Consider the following 20,396-nt stretch of genomic DNA (forward strand, 5'->3'; position numbering starts at 1 on the left):
AGACTTAATGGTTTGACTGAGACTGGAGGGCTCGGAAGACATGGCCCCCAGACTCTCCCTTAGACCAGAACTGAAACCATTCCCGAAGCCAACTCTTCGAAGATTAGACTGGACCATGGGACATAAAATGATACTTGTGCAGAGAGCGCTTGTTAGTTCAAGTAGATACATGAGACTAAATGGGCAGCTCCTGTCTGGAGGCGCGATGAGAAGGCAAAAAGGGCCAGGAGCTGGTTGAATGGACAGGGGAAATCCGGGGTAGAAAGGAGGAGTGTGCTGTGTCACATTATAGGGAGAACAGATACGGTCACATAGCAATGTGTGTATAAATTTATGTATGAAAAACTGACTTGAACTGTGAACTTTCACTTAAAGCACACACACAAAAAAATCACTATTCTAGTAAATCTCAATTTAAGTCCAATAGCAAATGTTTGCTGAATCAAAGCAGCTAACCACTCTGATGCGCAAAGCACGTCCAGACTTCTAGAGGTGACTATGAACAACTCCGGGGGAGCTGGGTGTGCAGTAGCTGGTCGTGGGGCAGACAAAGGCTTGAGGGTGGTTTGTATCCAAGGCAGGGGCAGACTAACCAATAAGCATGGTAAGCACTGGTTTACATTAAGCAAGGTATGCACGGGTTTACTTGTGTTTACTTACTAACCTGTAGTGAACAATTTTACATGGGTTTCACATCTTTGATATGGTGAAAAACAGGTGAAATTGTTCACTACCGATTTGTAAGTGCGCGCGAGTAACTCTGCATACCTTGCTTATTGGGTAATCCAACCCCTATCCGAGGACTGTGGGGGCGGGGGCGGTAAGGTGTGCGGGAGATTGGCATTTAGTTGGGGAGAGAAAAGCGCTTGCATGTAACAGCAATTGTGCCTCCCTCCCTAAGTTAAGGAGCCCTGGTGGCGCAGTGGTTAAGAGCTCGGTTGCTCACCACAAGGTCCGAAGTTCGAATCCACCATCCGCTCCTTTGAAACCTTATAGGGAGTTCTCCTGTGTCCTATAGGGTCGCTGTAAGTCGGAATCCACTCAACCGCAACGGGCTTGGGCCCTGAGTTAATGGGAAGGCTACGAGGGATGAGGCAGCCGAAGTCTTGTGCTCAGGACCAGGCACACAGTAGGTGCTCAATTAACGTCACTCGAGACCCAGAGGCTGGGAGACTTCCTGGAGAAGCGCCTCTCTCGTGGGCCCGACCATTTCCAAGGATTTAGCTCAGGGCGCGCCCCGAGCTCAAGGGCTGGACAGTGCGGTCAGCGGCCGGGCGGGCTACCTGGGGGCAGAGGGCCAGACGACTAGTCCTCGGTTCAGTTGAGGAACAGACAAACCAACATCCAAGGAGCAGAGCGCGGAATGCCCCTGCGGGCGCAGCCGCAGAGTGGGGTCAAGCCCCGGGCGATCGGGTGGCGCAGGGAGGGGTGGCCGGACGCGCGGGGACAGGATGGGATGTGACGAGCGGCGCGCTGTGCATTGTGGGAATCCCGGGGCCGCGGCGACTGGTTCCAGTTCACTCGGCAGCGGACCAGGCGGAGGGGGCGAGCGCGGGGCGTGCGGGCGGGAAGCGAGGAGGCGGGCGGGCCAGCGAGGAGCGCGGAGAGAAAAGGCGCGAGCGGCCGAGAGGGCACAAGCCGAGACACCTTGCTGCTGCAGCCGCCTCCGCCGAGCCGCCCTGTAAGTGCCGCGCGGGCTCCTCGCCGCGCGCCCCGTCCTCACAGCTCGGGGTCTGGCCGTGGGTGCCTGGGAGCGGCCCGGCCTGGCGCGCACCAGGGCGGCGCGCGGGCTGCTCTCGACCCGCCGGACTTCGCGCGGCCCACGCCGGGCCCTCGCGCGCACAAGGCGCCTTGCGGGGCCCTGCTCGGCCGCGCGGGATTCCCTTTGGTTTTGTTCAAAAAGCAAACCCGGAAATCAACTTCTCTTAGAAACGCATCCTCCTACCTGCGCCGTGGCGCTTTTGTGGGAAGGAGACAGTTCTGGCCGCTCCCCCAGCAGTCCCTTTCAGGGCCAGGCCGGCGAGCTGGGCCAGCGGAAGCCCTGCGGCGCTGGCTGGCCAGCCTGGGCCCAGGCGCCCGGGAGCTGTTGTGTGCAGAGTTGTACTTGGTGAGGCGTCCCCCGGTCCGCGAGTTGCCGGTCCCGGCACAATAAGTAGGGCCCGAGATCCAGGGGGTCGTGATGTAGGAGTCTGGCTCAGTATCTGCTGGAGGGCGGGGGTGGGTATTGGGGGATACTTGCAGGCTGAAACTAGACTGGGGGTTGACCTGGGATGGCCTTGATAGGGGCCACGGGAACCCCCGCTGCTCTGGCTGGGCTCCTGATCGGCCTTTTGTTTGCTTTGTGGTTGAGAGTACTTTTTTTTTTTTTAAGGTGACTCCGGAAGGCCATAGGCTCCCCGGGTGGAGAAGGCCAGGAGGGAAGAGACTCGCTGGGGGAGGGGGGGAATGAGGAGGTGAGAATGAGCAGGATGCTGCTGGTCGTGTCACCTGACAACAGGTGTGCGGAATGGCGCGCCCAACCCCCACTCCTGCAGGGACCACAGATCTCTTACTGATCGATCTTGTCAGTAGATTGCTTGTAAGATTCTATTGAACACGATTGTTAGGGAAAATATTTCCGAGTTTAAAAGTGAGAGACTTATGTGCAAACAGCTGAGGCAAACGTTGAATTCAAACATTACAATTACTATGAAGTTCTTGTAGGATTTTAATGACCCAATAAACAGCATGTAAGAATAGACGATTAGAGGGGCACTCCTGCTAGCTACACTCTTCTACCTTTGTGGTTTGAGGTTCTACCGTTAAAGAGGGGGGAAAGTGCTTTGCTCCAAGGCCTCCTGCTCCAGGAAATCGGGGAGTGTTGAACAGCTTTAGGTTTGAGTGAGAGACCTAAGTTGTAAATTAGTTGGAATCCACCTACTGAGGCCATGTTTAGGGTAGTAGTCTGCTGTCAGAGGTGCTATTAACTCTGAAACAGATATGTCTGCAACTGGAATTAATACCCCGTGTAGCCCCTTGTATACAACTAAAATTGGGCAGCACCATCTTAATCTTGTACAAGAGGTTCTCCCATGAGAATGGATGTGTTTTTAAGAACTTTTTTTCTTATAAAAAACTAAAATGGTCAAGTCTTTAAACTTTTCCTCTCTTTAGTTTTAGAAGGAGAAAGTGAAACCTCTCTTTTCTATACTTTTGTTTTCGATCTGTTACCATCGTTAATGCTGATCCTTTGATATGGCCCTTAAGGAGGAAAGTGAGGAGTTGGGGGGAGATGGAGGGAGGTAAGTGAAAATTATTAGAGGCAGGGCCTTTAGAGTGAGGCAGGTGGCTCACGTTTTGCTAAACTTTGAGAATTTTCTGCAACATCGCACAAGACATTTCTAATACACAACCATAAGTTGTTGGTTTGGTGTATATAAATGGGCTAGGGTCAGAGGGTGTCACATCTCAGTCTGCTGTTTCTTCTAGTCCTGGAGACAGCAGAACGCCTGGGAGAGTCCCTTGTTCCTTCTCCATAGATAGGCTCCGAGTATATATATTCTGGGACCTGCCTCCAATACCTTCAGTGCTAAAGTTACCGCAAGTTGTTTCAAGGGTATTTATTTAAATAAATGAAAGCACAAACTTACAAAACCCAACAAGAGTCTGTACGTGGTGTTCATCAGAATTGTTTGAGTGCCCCACCCCACCCCCAAGGATTTGTTTTGGGATTTTAAGTGCCCCACTCCCTAGTGGTACCGTAGTTAAAGCACTCAGCTGCTAACCGGAAGGTCAGTGGTTTGAACCCACCAGCCACTCCTCCGGAGAAAGATGTGGCAGTCTGCTTGCATAAAGATTTACAGCCTTGGAAACCCTATGGGGCAGATCTATGTCCTGTAGGGTTGCTGTGAGTCAGAATCCACTCAACGGCAGTAGGTTTGGTGTGGGTTTGTTCTTGGAGCCTGGGCTGGGAAAGAGCAGGGGTGAGTGAGGCCCTTACCTGTCCTATGGATCCTTCCCCACGTGCTCCGTAGGCTTAGAGGTACCTTGGACCCCACCTCAGCTCTTATGAGCGAGCCCCAGTGGGTCGGCTCTTTATTCTAGACCTGTATAGCTTGTTTGCTTGCATCAAGCCTTCCATATCTGTGTCTTGCATCCTTTCAATAAATATTTCCTTGGTCAAGCACTGGGGACGCAGCCATGATCAATAAAACGGTAACCTAGCCAGCAGTGAGCCCTTCCCTGACATGGAAAGGCCAAGTAAGGGTTGTCTGGGCAAAGGAGGGAAGGTGGGGAGAGGTGTTTGAGACCTAGGGAACCACGTGTGTGGAGTCTTAGAAGAAAGAGAATAGAGGTCATATGGGGACCTGTCAGAGAATCAGGGTGGCTGGCTTCTAGTGGGGAGTCAGGTAAGGGTGGAGGGGCACATGGGCCAAATCACAAAGGATCCTGTTCAGAACACCCTGAGAGATTTGGACTTTCTCCTGAAAACAGTAAGGAGCCATGAAAGGGTTCTGAGCAGAAGAGAAACGTGATCAGGTATTCTTTTCACTCTTACTGGGAACTTCTCATCTACACAGCAAATAGATTGAATGGCTTCTAGATGCCAGGTACAGGGCCAAGCCTGACCAGGGCCCTGCCCTCCTGACGCTTACATTTTAACTTTTCTCTTGGTGACCTCCCATTGGAGTGGTTATGTTAGAGTTCAGCACAACCTTTAAAAGGGAGAAGAGGTATGGAGGAAAGTTTCCTCGTGGAACAGGCAGGCAGTGCCTTGCTATTGAAATACAGCGCCAGTTCCTTTTAACTGCCGCTCAGGAAGAACACCTGGGATGGTTTTGCCTGGGTGCAATTTTAATCCCGGACTAGCTTCCCACAAACTGTTCCCTGCTTGTGGTGGATGACTTTCATGTTTGGGTTTTTTTCTTCCCCTCCACTACAAACCTAACACGCGAGGAAGATAAGTCTCCTGGAACAGAATGCGTGAATTAGGTTGTATTTACTATCGCAGTTAATCTGTCTTCTCTCCCTGTTTGTAAACCCTTGGTTCACTGAGGGTGGACTGTAGTTCTTTAATCATCCAGCACACGTTATGATGTAGTGTTTTTGTGAATGGAGAGAGATGTTTTTCCTGATTGGCTAGAGTACAGGAGCAGGTCTCTGTTCTAAGCCAATCAGTGCAGCTTGTGAACCCCAGCTCTGTGAGTGATGGTTGTGTAGTTTATCCGCATGCCTCTGGAGACGTGACAGCAGTGACACTGTTAATCATTTGGTGTGATAGGAGTAAACGGAATAGAATGCTGTAAATAGGATTTGTGTCCTATGCTTCAGAATTAAGTGTCTCAGGTTTGCCTTTGTGACTGGAGTTAATGGGAAGGTGACAAATGCATGTGAATATATGGACATTTATGCCACTGCAGGGAATGATGGGGCAGTACTCTCCTTGACAGCAGTTTGAGCACTGATAGCTCAGATTCCTCCATCCTCGGGTGCTGTAGATAGGGCTTTCTGACTAGGAGCTCCCAAGCACTTGTAATCAATATTTTGTTTAGGATTGATTTGTATGCATTCATTGTTTAGATGATAAAAGACTCCACACTTGACCATTCCAGTAGTTTTGTGAGTGCACTGATTGTTTAAAGATTTTCTGTGGCTGCAGCTTTAACAGGAGGTCAGTCGCTCACAGGTGTGAGGAAGGTAGATATTTTTCTCTGGTCTGTGGTACTGAGAGGTCTGTGGCCAGAGAAGAGGTCCCTGGAACCGCAGAATTGTGACGGAGTTGTAAGACCTCTGTGTGTCTCACACTTCAGCTATTAAGACAATTGGGATATTGCTTTTCTGGGAATCCCAGGTGGCGCCACAAGCTCCCTGAAATTTAGGGGTCTGGATTCCCACAGAGACTTGGCCAGGTATGTGTGCATGAATGGCCCCAGAGAAGGTCCCTAACTGGACATCCCACTTGCCACTGAGTCCTATGACCTGGAAATGCTGCCTTATCTTTGTCAAAGACACTCCATCTACTGTAAATGCCAACCAGCCAGCTAGCATTTGAGGGCCTACCAGGTAACAGACAGGATGGTGAGTGCTTGGAGATACAGTGGTAAGCAGAGCAGACTGGTCTGTCCCATCAAGACAGACAAGTAAACAGACAGTGATAATACAATGTAACAAATGCTAAGGATAGATTAGTAGGCTTTAGAATTTATATAAGGAAGCCTGGTGGTGCAATGGTTTAGTGATCAGCTGCTAATCAAAAGGTTGGCAGTTCAAACCCACCCACCAGCTCCATGGGAGAAAGACATCGTGATTTGCTCCTGTAAAGATTACAGTCTAGAAAACCCTATGGGCCAGTTCTGCTCTGTCACATGAGGTCACTATGAGTAGAAATTGACTCGACTCGACAGCACCTAACAACAACAATAACAGAATTTGGACCTAGAGTGGCAATCAGGTTGGAAGGAAGGGCTGGAAACTACATTTGCAGAGTACTTTACATAAGATTTAGAAAGGTAATTGAACATATTTAAGAGTAGGAGTGGGCCGAGGAAGATGACAAGGGATTTTTAGCTGGGCCCAGGTGAGTATCAGGCCCCAGGGGCTCCAGCAGGCATGTCCTCTCATGGACACATGAGTGATTTAGCCTGGTGGAGCCCTGGTTGCTGGAAGTGGAAGAGATGGGCTGGAGGTTAGTAGGGCCTTTTCTGATGTCTGGGCATCAGATTGCCCCAAACTAGGCGATGACTGGGGGATACAAGGCTCAGCTGCCACGGGAATGCAGAGGAGGAAGCTCCTTGATGGGTCTGCATCACCAGAGAAGGCGTTGGAACCATTAAGTAGGATTAGCCCAGACAGAGGGCTGGAGAGAGTATTCCAGACTGAGCGAGTGGCGTGTGCTAAGGGGTGGGGGTGGGAGTGAAGGTGATTCATAGTGACAGAGGAGCCTCTTAGGTTCCCTGTTAAAGAGCTCTTGTTGTTTGCGCGTCCGTCTTATTCACAGGATCTTCAGAGCAGCCAGCCTTCCGGTGGTCTGAAGCAGACCACATTACGTTGATCACAGCTTGTTTGCTGAGGGGCCTGTGGTCAGAAACTTGCTTCTCACTTAAGCCTGCCTCATCTCTCTGTGTATATTGGCGTAAACTTTGAGGTTCTGCAAACAAGGTTCTGTTTATTGTGATTGATTTGTAGTTGGAAGAGTTGCAGAGATGAAGAGCACAGCGATCTCAGGATCAACCACAGAATCTTCACCTCCTGGCCTGATAACAGCCAAAAGAGCAGACAAGCTAATGTATAAGTGGATGCCAGGGTTGCCTGAACACCTGTCACTATCTCCAAAGCATTTGGGGCCTGCAACAGGGGTGAGGTCACGTGGTTTACTGAATGGAGTGCCCTTATGGATGATTATTCCTGGCAGGAAGGCTACACCTTTGTCAGTTTTGACCAGATAGTATAGCTATTTCTCATCTGGGCAATTTCAGTGCCTTGAAGAGAAGCTAAGTGCTTATGAAGCCACTTTTCTATCTTTACTATCTTTTGATTGTCCATTCCTCAGATCAGGCTGAATGTAAGCCATGGGTCAAATAGGGCCCAGCAGCCTTTGGCTCGTCACTCAGTCCCTGACTTCAGTGTCAGCTCTCAAGTTGATTTGAGCCATGTGAGAGACTGGATGTTTCCTCTTTTCTTCTGAACAAGTAGCTAGAGGACATTTCTCAACTTCTCTTACAGTTAGGTGTGGCCGTGTGACCAAGTGGTAGTCAGTGGATCATGGGCAGAAGTGATGTGCCCCACTTCCAGGCCTAGCCCATGAAAACCTCCTATGTGTTATCCTTCATGGTCTTTCCCTTCCATGGCAAACCTGGAAATCTCATGTTGAAGGTGCCAGAGTCACAAGAAAGGAGGAGTCTGGCTCCATGAATCATCATATGGAGAGGAAGCACCAACCAAGCATAGACATTCATTTTGGATTTTTCATGAGCGAGAAATAAGCTTCAGGGGCTTATCTGTTATAGCAGCTAGCACTACTTTCACCAATACAAGTGTCCATGATGAGTTCTGTAAAAAGGTGGCCTTATTATTTTTTTTTTAATCTTATACACATTGTCACTGTTTCTGTTAACTTTACTGAGAACTCATTCTATCAGGTCCCTTGGTTGTTAAACAGAATCAGGCCTCTTACATGCACTCTTTTATTCAATCCTTCCACTAACCCTTGAGGTCCATTTTATTGTCATCTCTGCTTGACAGATGAGAAGGTAGACTCAGAGGGGTTAAATAACTTGCCCAAGGTCACATAGCCAGTAAGTGGCAGAGCCATGATTTGAACCAGGCCAGTCTGCCTTTGGAACTCTAATTATTAACCATGATGCTCAACAGTTACTTCACTCATAGCCACTCTCTGTCCTCACATTGGTGCATGGCCATAGCTGCCCATACCTCCACAGAACTCTGAAGAGCAGGATCAGCCTGGCACAGTCATGGTTGCTTGGTCAGAGTAACAAGAACTACTAGCTTTGTGGCCTCTGCAGTCATAGAGTCATGGCCTGTTGGAACTGGAGGAGCCCATGAACCGTGGAGCTTGACCTCAGTTTTTCAATAGATAAATGGGAAGCCTGCCCATTTGGTTCAGTGGTTTGAGCATAAATGTCCTTTAGGGAAGACTTTCCTGGTGCCCCATATGAGGCTGAGGCCCCTCCTATGCCTTTACCTAGCACCCTGAACTTCCCCTTTGAAGCACTCATTATGATTATAATTTAAATGACTGTGGAGTTATTTATTGTCTTCTCTCTCACTAGCTCTGGGACAGCAGGGACCGCATGTGTCTTGTACACTATTGTCTTCATTCCCCAGCATAGTTCCTGAAGTGAATGCATGAATGAGATGAATGCTTTTGGCAAACATTTGAGACCTTACTGCAAGGCACTGCGCTAGGAATACAGTCAGGGGCAGCCCTCAGTGAGCTTGCAGTCTGATGGGAGAGACAGGAGTATGTGCACATGATTGCTGTGGTGTGGAGCATATGGGAGCTCAGGGCGTGGGGCAGCTGGACCTGAAGGTTTGACAGAGGGCAGGAAGCAAGTGTGAGGTGTAAAGGAGATCCCAGCAAAAGGGAACCACTGCTGCAAAGGCAGGGAGAAAAAAAGTAGGCATTTGGGGAGAACCTTGTATGGTTCCCTATGTCCAGATTGAGACCAAAAGTGGCACAAGGTGAAGCTAGAAAGCTGTGCTGGGCCTAGGTTTCTGGGGCATTGCGTGGCAGACCAAGAGGGCCTGATTTTATCTTGGGGATCATGGGGAGCCCCAAAAAGTTTTTGGACCAGGGCCATAACATATTCAGATTTGTGTGCACAAAGACACGGAGTGGAAGGTGGACTAGAGGAGTTAGGGGCTAGCAGTGGGGAGACCCTTTCAGGAGACTTCTGTGATTATTCGGTTACAATAGTGATGATCTGGACCCAGTCCCAGTGGGGGCAGAGAGGAGGGGACCAGCATGAGAGGTGTTGAGGAGGGGCATCCTCAGGACAGGGTGGCTCTTTGGATGGGGGTTGGGAGAAGGATCAAGGAAAAGACGCAGCACCTCTCCCTCTTCTGGTTGGCCTGTCTGGTGGCCTGGAAGTGTTCAGAGGGCCTCTTATTCCAACGTGGCTGTACACTGAACTCCCATAAGCTGCTCTTGCCTCTCACAGGTAAAGGATCGTAAGTTGGGGACACTGTTTTCATCAAGGAACCAAGCATCTGGCTTTATATCTTCATTCTCCAGGCTGGTGACACAGTTTTCTTTTCTTTTATGAAGGCTTTGGCATATTTATCAGCTCCAGTCTCAAGTGTATGAAAGTGCAATTATTAAACAAGTGTATAGAACGTGGCCAAGAAGTCCCACTTTCTTTTACATTGTGTGGCAAAAGGCAAGGCACTTAAAAGTACTCATTGTCAGCATAACACGTAAAGGGAAGTGGCCAATAAAATTGATGTCATGATATAAAATATGAAAAGCTGGGCCGTTTTCTTTTCAGAGGCCAAACCACTCCAGCAGAGCACTGGGCTTGGCAGGCTCAGTGGCTGCAGGACCTGTGCCTTCTAGTCAGCCGGAGTGAATGGGGAAGAAGGTTCCAGGTGCACCATCCCCAGTAATCCTGACAAGTATTCTCTTGCCTTCACAGTGTTCTTGCTGATCCACGTCCAGGGCCACCACCATGTCGAGCCGGGGCGGGAAGAAGAAGTCCACCAAAACCTCACGGTCCGCCAAGGCAGGGGTCATCTTCCCTGTGGGGCGGATGCTGCGGTACATTAAGAAAGGCCACCCCAAGTACAGGATTGGAGTCGGGGCACCTGTGTACATGGCTGCCGTCCTGGAGTACCTGACAGGTGAGTATGCCTGTGTCAACCAAGATATCACCGGCTCAGATTGCTGCAGTTCTGGTAGCTTTTCAAGGACTGATATGACCTTTTTTCTTTCTTTTACTTTAAAACATTTTAAACCTAAAGAAAAGTTACGAGAATAATGCAATGAACACTTTCACCCAGATTCACCAGTTATTAACATTTTGCCCCTTTTGCTTTATCTTCTTCTCCCCCCACCCCATGTATTACACCTGTGTATGTGAATATACATACATGTATCTGTGTTTTTGGCTTATATATTACATGATCCATTTTGAAATCTCCTCAATTGTCCTAATAATATCCTTTACAGTTTTGTGTTTTGTCCCGATTCAGGATCCATTTCAGAATCCTACATTGTATTTAGTTATCCGGTTTCTTTGTTGTTGTTAGGTGCCACTGAGTAGGTTCCAACTCATAGTGACCCCATGCACAACAGAACAGAACACTGCCCGGTCCTGTGCTATTCTCATAATCATTGAGCCCATTGTTGCAGCCACTGTGTCAGTTTATCTCATTGAGGGTCTTCCTCTTTTTCGCTGACCCTCTACTTTACCGTGCATGATGTCCTTCTCCAGAACTGATCCCTCCTGATAACATGTCCAAAGTACTTGAGATGAAGTCCCGCCATCCTTGCTTCTAAGGAGCATTCTGTCTGTACTTCTTCCAAGACAGATTTGTTCGTTCTTCTGGCAGTCCATGGTATAGTCAATATTCTTCTCCAAGACCATAATTCAAAGGCGTCAATTCTTTGTCTTTAGTCTTATTTAATCTAGAACAATTCCCTAGATTTTTTTTTTTTTTTAAATCTTTCATGACATTGGCATTTTTGAAGAGTCCAGACCAGTCGCTTTATGGAATATCCTTCAGCGTGGGTTTGTCTCATGAGTAGATTCAGGTTAAACAAATTTGGCAGTAGAATTGAGTCTTTCTCTGTGTATCACGTCAGGAGGTACAGGATGTCCGTCTGCCCTATTATTGGTGATTTTTAGCGTGGTCATTTGGTTACGGTGGTGTCTGCCAGATTCTGCACATTCTATACCACGATAGTTTGTTACCTGATGGCTTTAGCATCCGTTGATGATTCTAACCTGAGTCTGTTATTACTGTGGTGGTAACAAAAGAGTGACTTTTCCACTTCTGTCATTTTTTCTACGTTTACTAGCTGGCATTCTTCTGTAAAGAGGAGCTTTGCCTCTGCCCTCCTATTCTTTTTATTTTTTTAGGCTCATGGATTGTTTTATTTGGTGGGTTGTAACCCATTCCTGTCCTTATTTATTTTGATGCTCAGATTTGCCCAGGTTGAGCCCCCTGCAAGCTGGTTCTTATGTCCTTTTGTACGTCTCCATCAGTTTCTGTGCATTTTCTTGCACAGACACAATAAGATGTTCCAGTCTCACCTTGGACTTTCCCTGCCAGAGTCCTGTAATCAGCTACTCCACAAGGAGTACTTGGTTCTTTTTACAGATAACTTGTTTGTGGCTCATTAAAAATCCTGGGAGGGCAGGTGGGCAGGGATACCAGTCCCATTTTTAGAGATGAGAAAGCCAGGCCCCAAAGCATAAAAGGACTTGCCTAGATTACATACAGCCAGTACAGTAAGAGATTAAGAAGGGAGCCATATATTGCTTTCTGGTTTTAATACGTTTACCACTTACTGCTCAATGCATGATCAGGGCAAGTCTGTAGATGGCAGGAGGGAAAACTCTTGATTCTTGCAGCCACCTCGCCTACAGCTGGAAAGGGGAGACCCAGCAAGACACAGTGCCTCTTCCAAGTCAGGCAGCAGAAGAGCTGGTAGCATCCTGCTCTCCCAGGCATCTCAATAGGCAGGGCGAAGGATTCCCCATAGTGAATGCAGTCATGAGGGATGTAAAGCTTTTGTGTTCTGCTGAAAGCATCTAAACACAAAGTGATTGGTGTATTATAGTCGCCAGGCATCTGTACACATTTTGAGACTTTTGACTCTCTGCTTGGACCCTGTGGTTGGTGGCATGCCCATGCAATCCTGGTAGTGGGTGCATACCACGTTGGATACCCTGTCATCTGGATGTGATTCTCCTCACTATGTAGGTAAGGAAATGGAGACCCAGAATTTAGGTGACACACCTAGATAGCATTGGCAGTCAGACAGGGAATCAAGGGGAAAAGTCACTGGGTACGAAGCAGAGGACATTCAAGTTCTCACCTGGCAGTTCACATGCTTTGGGACCTAGAGTGAGTCACCCAGTTTTCAGGGCCCCAATTTCCTTACTCAAATGGAGACAATAGTACCTGCTCTACCAACTCCAGGTTGCTGTGTGAGCAGGGGGCTTTGCGCATAATGGGGAGGCTGATGTGCTGTGCAAACCCAGCCAACCCTAGTTATCGGGGCACCGTGATACCCCTGTACTTTGGGTGCTCACAGACACTATCATTAGGCCAAGGGCAATGTAAGTGTCATTTCTACCATTCAGATTCCTTTTTTGGTTGCGGGGTTGGGGGTATACCATCGCTGCATCAAATCTGAGACAGATGATGTCTCTGCCACACAAGGGAACTTATGACAAGTTGTACTTTTTCCTTGCCGAATCTGAGCACCTAAGTGATGCCCAGCCCAACTGCTATGCTCCGTGCTTCCCTCCTGGTTTGGCCTTTGGTCCTGACTCTTCCGGATCATCGTTCCCCAGCAAGCCCCTTGGTCCCCTGTGATTCCTCAGCCCCATGGCTTGAGGATGAGGAACAGCAGGGCTGGCGACCACCACCTTTAATGCCAGGCTACTGATCCCTGATGTAGTGTGTGCTAGAACAAATTCTGGGTTTTAGGAAGTGTGCAAGCCCAATGTGTAGGATCTGAGACAGACTGTGGAAAGCACACAGCAGTGTAGTCAGAGGCCCTAGATTTTCATTCTGACTCTGCACTTACCAGTTGTGTGATCTTGGAGCAGTCACCCTGGGCCTCTAAACTGTGGGAGTCTTGTTTCTAAAACGTGGACAAGCCTGCAAGACCTTGGGGTGGTTGTGTGGATGAAGCGACATAGGTGAGAAAGTGCTTTGAAACTATGCTTTTCCTCACTAGGTTCTCATTTCTACCTCTGGTTGGCTGACCACCCTCCTGTGAGAGCCTTGGACTTTTCTAACCTTTCCGTGCAGGTGAGGCTGTGGTCAGTGTGCGTGCTCTGCCATGTCCCATAGGGTTTGCTCTGCAGGGTCTTCTTTGCACACCCCGTGCATCGACCCAGGCTATACATCCGCTGAGTGGCTGTCCTGTTATATACCACTGCCTTCCAGAGGGGCTCCAAAGCTGGCTTTTCTAAGTGGTGGCTGGTCCAGGCTCAGGAGCATCTCCTCCGTGGGCCTTTAACCAGTTAACCAGAGCTGCCTGCCTTGTCTAGTTGTCACCTAGCGGGCCCTGTGAAGGGGTTTTTCCTCTTCTCTGCTCAGCCCAGATTCTTACAGGCAGCAAGTACAATGCAGACTGGTGATGGATGGTGCCACATTGATGCCTATTTGACATAACAGGCTAGGCCTCCAGCCTGCAGAAGGCCCCCATGGGAGGGTTGGGGAGGGGTCTGGATGCTTAGGGATTGTTAATAGGAGTGCTGAGCTTTAGGGCCCACCTAGGACTAAGTAAGGAACCCTGGTGGTGCAGTGGTTAAAACGATCAGCTTCTAACCAGAGGTAGGCGGCTCGAAACCACCGGTGGCTTCACGGGAGAAAGATTCAGCAGTCTGTTTCTATAGAGATTTACAGCCTTGGAAACCCTATGGAGTTGCTGTGGTTTGAAATCGACTTGATGGCAGTGGGCTTTGGGGTTAGGACTAAGTGATTCTGAAGCAGGGAGCTGACATCTCCTTGGTGACAGCTCTGGGGACCACGTGGGGTTCCACTATTTGATACCATGTTAAGCAGAAATCGGGTTAGAGGCAGCAGAGCTGGGTGCCTCAGAATGTGGACCTTGGTGTTAGATCTGCCACTTCTTTTTTTTAAATTGTGGTAAATATATAAGTAACATTTGTCATTGCCACAGTCTTCACATGTACAATTCAGTGACATTATGTTCATCATGTTCAACCATCACCCTTACCCATTCCCAAATTTTTCCGCCTTAACAGAATCTCAGTGTCCCCTAAGCATTGTCTTCCTTTCCCCCTCCATCCTCCACCCCGCATAACCAGACCTGCCAGTTCTTAACTGTGACCTCAGGCAAGTCACTACCTCTCCATGCTGCAGTGTTATTATCTGCAAAATGGGGACAACAGCATCTGTCTCATAGGGTTGATAAGAGGCTTAACTGAGAGAATGCATGTAGAGTGCTTATGCTGTCCTTGCACATTATAAATGCTCAAACTTAACTGTTAACTTTAGGGGTGAAGTGCAAGAGAGGACGTGCATCCCTAGTAATCCTGTTCTGGCTGTAGAGGTGACTGTGGGCTGCCCACCTCCTTAGGTATGGCAATGAGAGATGTCACTGCCCACTCATCTGGGTTGTCCTTTCAACTGGCCATAACCCACTGGACCTCACCAAGGACCTGCAGAATGTCTTTGCAGCTTAAGGCCTACACCTTCTGGTTTGTTTCAATCTGTCACCTGATTCTTCCTCCCAAAGTTTACATCCTCCCCAACACCTCAAGATACCCTATTACCAAACTTTTCTGTCTGGTTGAGGGCCACTTTCATCGTGAGCTCCTGGCACATTCATATAAACTTTCTTGAGGGATTTTCCAGGTTAGCCAGGAGCTGAGCCTCTTCTGCCCTGGGCCTGTGTTAGGCCAAGCTGAGGACCAACCAGCACAAGAGTGTCTGAGCTGGTGGAAGCCCTGCAGGCCAGGGGCAATCAGAGTCCCGTTGCCTACTGCCCTGATCTAGGTGAGGAGTGAAGAGCATGTTTTCAGGGGTCAGGGGCCATGCAAGTGCTCCTTCTTTGGGTTTGCTCAAGGCTGGAGTAGATGCGAGGAGGAGGTTGTGGCCTTGAGTCTTGCTCTGAAACTTGAAGCTGGCATCTGTTTCTCCTCTTGGGTGCAGAGCCCAATCATCTACCAAACTTAAAAGGAAAAGGCAACATCTGGAACAAGCTTGGGTCTGGCAATGAGACAACCTTCCCCAAATCTCTGTGTGTCTGGCTTTGGAGCCTTGCTGGACTCTTCCCAGAGCCTCTTCCTGAGGAATGGGATGCTGTCTGCTTGTCTCCTCTGGACTGTCTGGACCTTACTCTGTTCTCCTGCCTCTTGCATCTAAAGCATTCATTAAACATTCATAGTAAAAATTCAATAAATGGTAGATGAAAAATAAGTGTCATTGTGGGGAAACTGAGGCAGTCAGAGGCAGCCACTGCTCAGCGATCACCTTTGCCCCCATAGTACTATGGTACTTTTTGCTTAAATGACAGTTAAAGGAAGCGTGCCTTTAGTTCCACTCAGAAAGCCTCTTTGGAGCCTCTCCTCTGTGCCTGGCACAGTACTGTACAGTGCTGGGTGCAGGGGTAGGAGATATGAAATAAACATGTGACATGGCTTTTGGCCCAATGGAATTTCCGTTGATACGTTAGGAACACGCAAGAACACAGACCTGTAAGGGAATAGCGCAGAACCAAGGGTTACGTTAAAAATACTTGAGTTCCCACTGTGTCGGGGGAAATGAGAAGCGTTTGGATGATTAGGAAGGGCAAAGAGCAAGTATATTTATGATCTGATGGTCTTAAATTATAGATCCAAGGCCTTCTTGCTCAGCATTATGAAGCTGTGTCTGCAGAATCTAGGTTTTTGGTGAAATTTAAGAGGTATTCCATCAAAAAATGGGGTTCTTAAATCAGGGAATGACTACATTCTTATGCCTCTTTTGGAGATGAATATATGAATAACTTTGATGAGTTCCTTGGTAAAGAAACTTGTTTTAAGTTTGGGAACCACTAAGTAAAACTGCTTTCTTTACTGTAGGGCTTCTCAGAGTCTTTAACATGCTGGTATTGCTGTGAATCCCTAGGAGAAGGACATGAGATAAATAGTGGTTCCCAAACTTGTATCACAAAACCCTTTCAAGGGACATCTATAAACACAGTGTAGGGAACACTGTTGTGAGTTAAACCCATGAGAAATGCAACTATGAGGGGGGTTAAGCAAAGAAGCAAAATCAAAGGCTGCCATAAAGAGTGAACTTTGGTTGGATTTGTGTAGCATTGAGGCACAAAGCTTGACTAATAGATAAGGAGGCCCAGGTCTTCTTCCTCTGTATAAGACCTGGCACATACAAAGTGCTTAAATATTTGATAAGTGGAGTCACATTGGGAAGCTGTATACCTCCCAAATCACTTATGCATTCATTTGGGGAGGGCCTACCATACTCTAGGCATGATGCTAGACACTGAGATACAAGAAAGGATTCCCTGCCTTCAAGGAAGTCACCTGGAAGGAAGTGCCTTTGGAGCAGTTCACCCAGTACCTGAGAGAAAATGCTTCATTCCTTCTTGTTTTTTTTGGTCCAGAAACCCTGTTATGTAGCCCGATCACACACCTTATTCTACCAGCTTACCTCTAACTGACTTAAGCCTGTTTGCAAAAATCAAATCCACCCTCAAAGGATTTCTTGACATTAAAGAGAATGAAAAGCACTGTCTGCCAGCTCTCAAGACTGGATGTTGACATCTTTGTAATAAGCATAGATCCTCCCAAGGTGACCACTTTAAGAAGTATGTTGATTTGGATATCTAAGCTCTTGTCTGTTTAAAAACCCAGTGTCATAGTATTGTATTCCCACCTCTCACAGACAGGGTAGGGCTGTGGCTAGAATATATTTTTTTCTGCCTTGCTTGGATCTAATCTAGAAAATAATGAAGGCATCTGGATTTGTGTATTCTTAATTCCCCACTCCTTCTTTTCCATTTTCACATTCCTGCACCCCTATTCCCCATGTTTTAGACCTTGGTCTTCCCTCCCCTCTCTCTGGTCAATGACCAGAACCTCCACAGTCTTCTAACAGACCCCAGCATCCTCTGATAGCAGATGCTCCAATCTGAAGCTGTCTGTGGGTACTTCACTAGCTGTTGTGACGTTTACAGGGCTAACATCTGATGTGGGGAGGAGGCAGGTCCCCTGGGTGATCTTAAAGCAACTTTACAGACTGGATGAGGCCCAACTTGACTACATACTACAGTAAAACCCGAAGGAAAAAGGTAGTTGTTAAAAATACACCTTGTGCCTGGTTTTGGCTAATAAAAGGATCATTCTCATCCCAAGTTTCAGCTTGACTTCTGATCTATGTTTTGGGTCAGATGTTGCATATCCCATTGGTGTTAGTCATTGGACCATGATCCATCCCCTCCCCATCTCCTGTGAGTGAATTAGGGAGAGCGCTTTCCTGTCAGCAGCACATCCTATTACACAGACACTCATTTCAGCAAACATCCATCACATTTGGTGTTTCTGGCCTGGGAAAGAAAGGATCCTGTGAGCTTGGAAGATTGGGGTGGGCAGAGCCTGCAGTTGGCTCTGTCACTTACCTTGAAAATAAGTAAGTAATTTTACCAGGCCTCTTTACAGTTTTCCTATTCAGGACACCAAGTGTGTCCTGAACTCACACAGCTAAAAATAGAGCAGGAAGAAGAGGACAGTCAGACTCAGCTCTTTGATGCTCCGTGTCCCATTGAATTCCTACATCTCTTGCCTGTTGGCATGGTAGCCCCTACCTTAGAGTAACACTTCAGGCCAGGGCCCAGCTAACCCTTACTAGAATGTCCTTGGGCATTTGTGCTGCCCTGGCCCTCTCAGCATCCCACAGTGCCTACTGTGTGCAGGAAAGCCCCTTACCAACCTTGTTTCCCTCAAGTTAAAAAAATGCAGAAAGGGGAGGACTAAGAATTTTAAGGAGCCAGGGGGTTGTAACTGGAAAAAAGTTGGAAACACTGAAGTTGAAACTTTAGTGTACTGGGTACCCAGTGTGTGCACACTGTATTTAAATGCATGTTCCTTTTTCTGGTTACATGAGTAATTTTTGTTTGAAAATTTTTGTTTAAAATTCATTCATAATCCCAGTGCCCAGAGGTTAACAGCTGGTACTGAATGCTGTTTGTGTTTGTATATATGTATGTGTATGCAAGAGAGTCAGATTTTAGTCTCATTATTTGTTTTTTATTAATATCTGCTGTTGATGATCTTGGAGCCCTGGTGGCACAGTGGTTAAGAGCTTGACTGGTAGCCAAAAGATCAGCAGTTCAAATCCACCAGCCACTCCTTGGCCATTCTACTCTGTCCTATAGGGTCGCTATGAGTCAGAATCAACTCGACGACAACAGGTTTATTGATGCTCTTCACTGAAATCGTCACTATATATAATCTTACAAGAAAAGTGAAGTAATTAGAGGTGCTCCCCATATATGCCATATTGTCAATCCTCCATCAGTCTCCCAAGGGGAATAGATGATTCCATGGTGGATCATTCAAGTAACACTTGAAGAAGAAACAATTCAGTATTACTTTGCTTTAACAGTTTTCTGATGATCTGGGTCAAATAACCAGCAAGTTAATGGATTCGGGTGGGTCAGGTCTTGGGGCTCAAGGCTAGAGCCCGGAAGCCACCAAGGGGTGGGGTTATCCCAAAACTTCATTTACTACCTGACCCGAGTTATGAAGGTGGCAGCACAACTTGAGAAAATACTTCTTCCAGGGGCACATGAAACTGCTGTAGCGCTCCCAGTCAGAGTTTTTATCTAGTCCTTCATCCAGTCTGTCTAAAAAACCCATGAAGTTACCCAGGAAAGTGTAATGTTATCTAGGCCCACTTCACTGAACAATAGCCCCACTTCCCTCTGATCTCCCAGTGCCATGGGTTGAACTGCTTCACTTGGATCAAAGTGGGGAAGGCCTCCTTGCTTTCTTGAAGATAAACTGGCCTACAAATCCTCATTGGTGAAGGAGTCTCACTGTTGCTTCATAATGTCTCTCTGAACGGCAATCTACAACTTTCATTTCTGCCATCAGGACCCGCACATGGGTAGACAAGTTCCATATTAAGGGTTCTGCTTTTGCTTGGGCCAATGGAAAAGCAGACAGCATCACAAAACCTGTTTCTGGATTCAGGCAAGGAAAAAAAAAGTGTGACCAAATCTAAGTGTGCCTTCTTCATGTTACACCTTCCATCTGGGATCACTTTACTTCTGATTGAAGTACATCTTTTAGAATTTCATTTAGTGAGGGTCATTTGGTGGTAACTTTCTCAGGTTCTGTGTTTGAATATGTCTTTATTGAATCCATAAAGTTCTCAGCCATTTATTTCTTCCGACAGTGCCTCTATTCTAGTCTCTCTCCTTCTCGAATGCCAATTAGACATATACTAGTGTTTCACTCTGTCTTCCATGTCTGTTAATCTCTTTTCATATTTTCTATCTCTGTCTCTCTGGACTACTTTCTGGATAATTACTTCTGATCTGTCTTCTAGAACTACCTTCCAGTTTACTAATTCTTTATTTATCTGTGTCTAATCTGCTGTTTAGCTATTGAACTTTTAATTTCTGTTACGGTACCTTTCCATTTCTAGAATGTTTATTTGGGTTTTTTTTTAATCTTCTTAGTCTTTATTCTTGTTTTCTGTTTTCAAACTTTTCCTGTAAATATATTACACATAGTTATTTTACATTCTTCATCTGGATACTTAGAATATTTGATGTACTTATAAGTTTATTTCTACTGGATTTTGAATCATTGTTAGAAAAGCCTACCTCTCTTGAAGGTTATCAAGGAATTCCCTCATGCTTTCATTTTGTATTTTTATGTTTTCATTTTTACTTTGATCTATTTGAAATTTATCCTGATGTATGATATGAGAGAAAGATGAACTTTATTTTGTCCCAGTTGGTTACCCAGTTATCACAACACAATTAATTGAATATTCCATCTTTTCTCTGATGTTCTGAGGTGCCACCTTTATTATACACAACATTTCCAGATATAATTAGGGCTATCTCTGGACTTTCTTTTTTCTTCCATTGCTCTGCCCGTCTCATTGTGTACTTTATGTTTCTCGTATCTGGTAGGTCTTTTATTATCTTTTTACTTTTGTAGAATTTAATTTTT

General features: G+C 47.0%; 1 protein-coding gene across 7 annotated transcripts in view; it reads left to right on the forward strand.

The window, feature by feature from the left end:
- Positions 1-1,505: 1,505 nt before the first annotated feature.
- LOC101346422 (core histone macro-H2A.1) overlaps positions 1,506-20,396 on the forward strand; it is a 73,007-nt gene continuing 54,116 nt past the window's right edge. For 4 of the 7 annotated variants that reach the window (XR_002825361.1, XM_012557933.2, XM_023738972.1 and 1 more), the window contains exons 1-2: positions 1,521-1,681; positions 10,134-10,338. Coding sequence is in view for 6 of the 7 variants with exons in the window: in XM_012557933.2 (XP_012413387.1) it covers positions 10,167-10,338 (172 nt within the window). In the remaining variant the exon portion in view is untranslated. Of the gene's footprint in view, positions 1,682-10,133; positions 10,339-20,396 lie in introns of all 7 variants that reach the window. The other 3 variants (XM_004384703.2, XM_004384704.2, XM_012557932.2) reach the window with 1 other exon arrangement.

Source organism: Trichechus manatus, unplaced genomic scaffold, assembly GCF_000243295.1.
Source record: "Trichechus manatus latirostris isolate Lorelei unplaced genomic scaffold, TriManLat1.0 scaffold00127, whole genome shotgun sequence".
Lineage (NCBI taxonomy): Eukaryota > Metazoa > Chordata > Mammalia > Sirenia > Trichechidae > Trichechus > Trichechus manatus.